General features: G+C 38.8%; 1 protein-coding gene across 1 annotated transcript in view; it reads right to left on the minus strand.

Annotated features, from left to right (window-relative positions):
- LOC144655909 (myb-binding protein 1A-like protein) overlaps nucleotides 1-8,077 on the minus strand; it is a 42,283-nt gene extending 34,206 nt beyond the window's left edge. The window contains exons 1-4 of the mRNA XM_078516099.1: nucleotides 7,879-8,077; nucleotides 1,369-1,593; nucleotides 620-700; nucleotides 283-396 (exon numbers count right to left, since the gene is read on the minus strand). Coding sequence (XP_078372225.1) covers nucleotides 283-396; nucleotides 620-700; nucleotides 1,369-1,593; nucleotides 7,879-8,010 — 552 coding nt within the window. The 5' untranslated portion in view covers nucleotides 8,011-8,077. The remainder of the gene's footprint in view (nucleotides 1-282; nucleotides 397-619; nucleotides 701-1,368; nucleotides 1,594-7,878) is intronic.
- Between the last annotated feature and the right edge of the window lie 88 nt (nucleotides 8,078-8,165).

The following is an 8,165-nucleotide window of genomic DNA, read 5'->3' on the forward strand; positions in this document are numbered from 1 at the left end:
TAAAATATCGAGATAAGGTTATTGTTTTCAAACCAGTTTGATTTCTATTTCTCATTGTCTTAACTTTGTGGCTGAAACAAAAGGAAATGAAAATCAAACAGGCTTGAACATTTTTAAACCAAAGGTAAAATAAAACCACAACATATATACAGCTGTACCACAGTACCTTGAAAAACATTGAGATTATGGCTATTTGTTACAAAATTACATGTGACTGTCTCTTACAGGACCAATTATAATACATTAGTGTTAAATGTTTCATGACCTTAGCTGTGCACTTACCAATGCAAGTATATCTACAAGGACCTTTGCACAAAGTTCTTGTAAATAACTCTTTTTCTTGCTAAGTTCTTTGATCCTTGTAATTAGTGAACCAAGCCATTCTGTGTCTGGTGACTATTGAAATAAAATAAAAAGAAGTTAAAAAAAAATTCCACTTTTAGGTGCATATAATTATACCCTTATACTATACATGTACATGCCCATAGATGTATTTTTAATTTTTTTAATTTTTTTATTTAACAATTATTAGACAACTATGAAATATTTAGTGTCTTAGAAATTTTGATGCTCGCTACAGCTAGTGAAGTTATAAACATTTAAACCAGTTTTTACTTACAGAAATTTTGTCCTCCTCACATTGTGATCTTAAGACAGACATCATACCAAATATCTGTCCTATATAGCAATCTCTTTCTTCCTGCATAAAAAATAGCAATAGACTGAAAAATTAATAAAAATCACAAACAGTTATTCTCAAAAAGTACTCTGACTTTATATTTTATTAACTAGACTACGAGCAGTCTGTATTTTTTCGCAGAGTCTGTCAAGCGTCAAGCGAAAAAATAAATTACCACGCAAAAAATGGAGACTAGGTGGGGCGAGGCAAGAAGCGAAAAAAATAGGGACTACCGGTAAGGCCACAGTGTTTGACCTTTCACGGCGGAGTGATTTTTGGCTTCGATTTCAAATCTAATTTGCGGTGTCCAATAATTAATGTTTCCGTAATTTTGCGTACTGTCAATTGAGACCACTGCACTGAGAGTTGGGTTTGTAACTCACACATCAAATTCAAAACTTTTTTGATGAATTGTCTGCAAAGTTATATCTCTGGCAATTTATACAGTTCCAGCAATGTTTATTTTTTAACACTGATTCACCTCTATGGGCTTAACTTAATGAAAAGGCAGCTTTATGTAAGTTGCGGTTCCATTATTCTACCATTCTGTCGAATAAGTTAGTTCACCCGAGTTCAGTCACACACCACTCAAGTCAGACTCCATCACACTAACCATTAAGTCACTGCACCTCCCACCATCTATACCAGTTGTCTGTATATTTAAAGGGTGACCTACACCATATACCTACCCAGGCTTTAGAGCTACCAGTGACCTCAAGTGTTTTAGCAATTAAACTAAGCACTCTTTCTGGAGAAAGAGAACCAAACTCTGAGAGAACTTCGGTTAACACTGTAGCAAACCCCTGTCTTGCTCCTTTCCTTGAAGAAGCTAAACCTTTCACAAGTCGGGTCACACTGTATTCCAGTTCATCACAGTAGGGATTCTCTTCATCCTCCATACTGTCCTCCTCAACCTTTGAATTACATTTGTATTTGTGTTGTATATAAAAATTATGTTTTTAAACAGCTTCACTGTACCATCAAGTAAACTGAAAGGTATCCAGTCTTTTAGCCCCCAAGATCTTTAGCTCTCAGCAGATTAGCCCCCAGTTGAAGTCGATTAGCCCCCTGGAACCCAAAGTCGATTAGCCCCTAAATAAAGTTGATTAGCCCCCAGTTTAAAATACTCAGTAAACTATCTAATACTAGCAAATACTAAATCAAGATACTCATGCTTTCATACACGCTTGCTTCGTGTTAACTGAATGTCTCGTCGGCTTATAACTTTGGTCAGTTAGCCAAAGTCTAAACTTATCCCTCCTGAACGTCTTTGGCTTTTAAATGGCATCTGAGCAGAGAAATAAATCTCCCTTGACTATTTTGTTTCACAGTTTCGCTTCAAAGTTTCCCTTCAAGATATCTGTTTAAAGTTTTGCTTCTAGTTTTTGGTTCTATATATGTCATCTATTCACACTCACATCAACTCGACAAAAGGTAGGCTATTTGGTTGTAAACATTCGGTTTCGGTGTTTGATTGAATACACGAATCAATACACAACTAATAAATATAAAATATACAAGTACAAATTTCATCGTTTATTGCAGGTCTGCATATATGCCCACTTGCAATATCTTGTAAAATATACAAAAAAAAAATTATCGTGTAAAATATTGTACTGGGATGCGCATCTGCACATGTGCAATGCACAGTATGTAGTTTTCTGGTCAAGCCTCTTAATAGTCAATATAATGTAGGGGTAACCGGTCATTTCGCCTACAAGTGGATTTGCTAATAACCAGTTCGCTAACATCTTACAGTACCGCTCAAATGTAAGTTACCACCTCTCGTCTCGTTTCTCGCGAGACGCGTCTCGTTTCTCGCGAGACGAGTCTCGTTTCTCTCGAGCCGCTTCTCGTCTCTCGCGAGAGTCAGTGAAGCGTTCAGATGGAATATATTACTCGCAAGAGGCCGTTTTGTATCAAAGATTTCTGTCTGTAGTGCGTTGCCAAATCGATGAAACTGAAATTAAATGTATCAACAAAGAGCTCAATTGACCCGATCATTCGCAAGGAAAAATCAGTTTAATGATCTCAGACATTGACTTTGCTTGGGCTCGAAACGTGTTTTTTTTAACAACAAGTTTCCGTTCATGTAACTATGATGTAAATCGTTGAACAACATGTAAAGTTGCGTAAACGGTCCGGAAGGTTTCTTTCACATTTGCAGATAAGATTTCTTTAAGAACAACAAACATGCTTGTGTAAATAAAATCTTCCGAAAGAATGTCGTCGGCCGCCGCGGCGCCATCGAAGCGAAAGTTATCTGAAACATATTATTTAAACGAAATTGTAAACCTTGCAAAATTTCCGATTCAACAGATCAAACGTTAGGAATTTTGGAAGGCAGGGAAAATGTTTTCTCACATCCGACAGTGTATTCCCCACGGGAGATGTCTTCAAGCAAATCAAAAAGCGCTTGATATTTGCGTACTATCAAGCCAAAAAACATTTCTGGGAAAGTTGTTGAATGAAACTTAAGTCTTGAATAAAACGCGTATCGATAATCGAATGTTATAAAAGCAAAGATGGCCAAAAAGCGGAAAAAATGAACCGTGACTGTTTATAGAAATAGTTACGTGACCGTCTACAAATTCAGCTCACGTGCGACAATTTGTCGGCCGCGTTGCTGTAAACTATGACTTGTTTAGGTAAAAAAACAAACAAACCAATAATTTCTTGTTTAATACACGAATGAGTCATTTGATAGATCTGTACTGTAAAGACAAATGTTAATTAAAAGCAAGCGCTCGGAGCGAGCGCCGCCGATCGATCGATCGGCGAAGTGAAACTATTATGGCTATCTTGATTCATTTTCGCTTGGAAATACATTTTTGGTTGCACCCAGTCAAGTTGTTTTGCTGTAAATACATGTATAGATCATTTAGGTTAAAGAAAAATACTTTCCAGTTAAGTACACGACGAAGTTATAGCCATGAAGACGTAAAAACTATAAACATGTAAAGACAAGCGTGCCGCCACCGATTAACGCGCGAAATTTTATCCTGCTTTGGGAATGTCGGTGAAGTTTCACTTGACAGTTGAACAAATGCAACAAAAGGCGAAAATTTCGTACTTGCAGTGCACTCACGAGAAACGAGACTCGTCTCGCGAGACGCGTCTCGTTTCTCGCGAGACGGTGGTAACTTACATTTGAGCGGTACTGTAGTTTGATCTGCCTACATTTAAAGTAATTTCGCTAACCAGTGCAGTCACCCTTTAAAGTACGAACTAGAATGTTTCTTGTTCTTTAAGCGTGAGCAAAGGGTGACTACCGCTTGTCAGCAAAAACGACTTTAGACAAGAATCAACCTAACACATTAGCGAACTGGTTGTTAGCGAATCCACTTGTAGGCAAAATGACCACAATTCGCAATTCGATGTAGGTAAAGTAAGCTTAAAGCTGATTTCCAGTCCGTACTGCGCAGACTCGGGGTTTGTTTTCGTTTTTGTTTTGAATTCGTTGAAACGTTACACTTCGGTGACAGCATACATGAAGTTTTTTAGTCCGCCATTACGGTTCGTTTTGTTCAAGATATCCTGATGAGCTTAAACGTCGGTTTGAAAATATAGCATCAAGGTTCTTCTACTCGTTATTATTTGTTCTGCAAGGATATCTGGCGTTAATAATGAAGAAAAAGGTAAGTTTGTCACGGAATTATTAGTTTTGCTTGTAAACATTCCTTCGTGTGGGCTCACACAAACATTGCAGCCAAGATTGCGCAGTACGGACTGGAATTCATCTTTAAGTCTGTGTCAAGCCAAGTGGCTCATACTGGCAGAACTTATGCCGGTTTCTGTAGCATTAAGTGACTAGTAGTACTTCGGTAGTATCGAAAACGAAGACCCCGAAAACGAAGACCTAAGACCTAAGACCCATACGAAAACTAAGACCCGTACGAAAACTAAGACCCATACGAAAACTAAGACCCGTACGAAAACTAAGACCCATACGAAAACTAAGACCCGTACGAAAACTAAGACCCGTACGAAAACTAAGACCCGTACGAAAACTAAGACCCATACGAAAACTAAGACCCATACGAAAACTAAGACCCGTACGAAAACTAAGACCCGTACGAAAACTAAGACCCGTACGAAAACTAAGACCCGTACGAAAACTAAGACCCGTACGAAAACTAAGACCCATACGAAACGAAGACCCGGCCAAAACCAGCGTTACCAAGAGTTGCGTGACATTAATAATAATAACAGAATAATATTGAAGCAGACTGAGCGTACTGAGAACGTACTACTGAAATCGAAAATCAACGAGCGCTTTCCATTTACATGGAATTTTCGGTGAGAATTTTTCGACAAATGGAACGCTACAGTTATTTCAACACGTAAACGGAATGAAAAGATGCTGTTCCTTTTCAAAATTCCATTCTGATAGCACTGCGGGAGCCTAGGTCACACATGACATTTTTCTCGACGCCAAACGGTTCAAAGCTGAAATACACGTATTCGAGCATAATTGAAGGCGGTGCTGGACAGTAGCCGATGAACGATACCACGTTTGTGTGGCTGATGTTGTAAAGTAACTTTGCCTCTTTCACGAAGCATGTCTCGTCGTCAGAGGATTCGCTTAGCATCTGTTTAACTACTACTTCAGATTGTCCTTTACCAGTTACGTGATTCGCCTTGTAGACTAACCCATAACACCCCTTGCCAATTAACTCCTTGTTGATGATGTTACTGGAACTAAAGCTAGGCAAAACCGTAACCAAGGAAGATTTGGGAATGCTCAAGACCGGCAGTTTGAACGCCGCCATCATACGGCCAGCGCGAACTCTGCAAATTTTCCCGCGTGAACTTAAAAAAAGTGATTGACATCTCCTGTTTGGTTTAAGCGGACCTCTCAGAAAATAGTACAGTTGTAGCTGCAAAGATGATTGGAGGCTTTCGATCCGTTTTTTTTTTTTTTGGTTTATTAGTTGGTTTTTGCAATCGCTAAGCCCATTTCGCATGGAATCGGTTTTACGGATACGGAATATTTGGGTAAAAAATTATAGGGATACAGGATTTTTTTTTCATTATGAAAATCGATAGGGGATATTTGTGAAAAAGGGATATTTAAACAAGAGATTTGAGGATATCGAACATACACGTTGGAACAACCACCGGAATTAACTGGATAAGGGATATTTATTCCAAAAATTAATGGGATATAGGATACTCAGTCCCCCCTAATGTCATGGCCTCTAAAGGCATCATTGGAGAGCATCCCAGCACAATCCCCCCCCCCCCCCCTCTCCGCACCCTTCTACGCGGATGTAAAGCGAGAAATAATAATCGGGTAGCGAAGTTTATTGAAGCAAGTATTGTGCGCGTTAAGATTTCGATACGGTGCATTACTGTTGGAGACTTTGGCTGTCTCTTCTGTGACGCAGCAACCGTTTTCGATCAGGTTTTAGTTTTCGATCAAGTCTAGATTTTTGATCAGTAGTACGTTCTCAGTACGCTCAGTCTGCTTCAATATTATTCTGTCATTATTATTAATGTCACGCAACTCTGGGTAACGCTGGTTTTGGCCGGGTCTTCGTTTTCGTATATACGGGTCTTCGTTTCGTATGGGTCTTAGTTTTCGTATGGGTCTTAGTTTTCGTATGGGTCTTAGTTTTCGTACGGGTCTTAGTTTTCGTATGGGTCTTAGTTTTCGTATGGGTCTTAGTTTTCGTACGGGTCTTAGTTTTCGTATGGGTCTTAGTTTTCGTATGGGTCTTAGTTTTCGTACGGGTCTTAGTTTTCGTATGGGTCTTAGTTTTCGTATGGGTCTTATTTTTCGTACGGGTCTTAGTTTTCGTATGGGTCTTAGTTTTCGTATGGGTCTTAGTTTTCGTATGGGTCTTAGGTCTTAGGTCTTCGTTTTCGGGGTCTTCGTTTTCGATACTACCGTAGTACTTCTACTCTCCCCTGGATGGGATGCTAGTCCATCGGGGGGTTACCCCTCCAGTATTATTTCACAATAATTAAGAAGTTAAACTGGATAATGTTGTGTGGAATCTTTGGAACCATACAGCCTCGTATGCATAAGATTTCTTTCTCACTTATATCGGGCATTCTTCTCACACAAATGGCAGCCATGAATACAGTATGTGGCCCTTGGTCCGTGAGTAAAAGTTATAAACTTGAATATCTTACCTGAATCAAAGCCCGATGAGCTGAAATTTTTCTTGAAGATAGATTTTATGTCTCTCTTTATAATTGCAAAGTGGCAATGCCTGAACTAAAATATATTTCGTGTAATTCAAAAAACAGTGACCGTGCTCGCAGGTCCTTGGTCTGCACATTTGGTCCTTTATCCGCGAGTCACGTAAACAAAGTGAAAATTACTGTAAATCGCAATAATTTTCAAAAAAGTTGCAATGTTTTAGCAATATTTAAGTTATTCTTTTCTATTTTTGACATTTTTAAGCTTCAGTCTTGCTGGAAGTCGTTAGGTGCGAGTATAAAACAACCAGTATATTCTTCAGATTTCTTTCAGACCGAAGTCTCCAACGAAACTCGCGTCTTAATTTCTTCTCTTTATAACTCTCCAATTTAATTTTGAAACATTTGAAGCGAGGATAAATGCCGTAGCACCAATGTGTGCACCCAGTACTTAATATTTTTCTGAATGATCGTTGTTTTAGAACATTTTTTTAAATTCACAGTCAAAGTCACGGACCAAGGACCCATATGCGAAAATTGTTTATAACTTTCATTAGTCGCTAAACCGAAAATTTGCAACTCTGCAGCAAATTTCTTCGCAGATTCTGAAATCTATTGATCTATTAACCTGTTCTCCAAAAAAACACGTTATCCCGTTGCGTTTTATCTATGCACTAGCTTAGTAAACGCGACCATGTAATTCACGGACCCGCGAAAAGTTTAAATTTCAAGAAAGGCAAATTTACCTGTCTGTTGACAAGCGCGAATTTCGCATCGTAACTGACAGTAAAAAAGCTGAAAATTTAACATATCAAAGAAGAATAGTCAAAGAATTATTGGAAACATTCATTTTTTGCCAAAGTTTAGATATCGAGGAAATATTAAATCATATTCGAAAAAGTCGCGGACCAAGGACCTCACGGACCAAGGACCACATACTGTAGTATCGTACTTCCAAAACTGTATTCGTATTTAAGTCTGTATTTGTATATTAAGTCACAGCTTTATGATCACGCCAAACATGTAAAGTGCTTAAGCTTAATTTTTACCTTTTCCTTTTCGTCATGTTGCGTTTGTGCTTGATTCAAAGCATCTAGCAACTGTGAAGCGGCTTTTAAACGGGTTGTCTCGTCAATAGAAGCCAGCTCCCAGAAATGGGACAGGATATTCTCTGAAGGCATGTTTCAGTAATTAAAAAAATGCCAACAAAATACAAACACAAATGCACTTTACGCACGTGTAGCGATCGCCATATTGGATTTGACCGAGGAAAGTCTGGGACGAAGAAACGCTGAGCCAGCAATAAAACCAGGCAGCGGGATGCATGCGCGACGCA

Source organism: Oculina patagonica, chromosome 1 (assembly GCF_052425735.1).
Source record: "Oculina patagonica isolate OP01 chromosome 1, crgOcupat, whole genome shotgun sequence".
NCBI lineage: Eukaryota > Metazoa > Cnidaria > Anthozoa > Scleractinia > Oculinidae > Oculina > Oculina patagonica.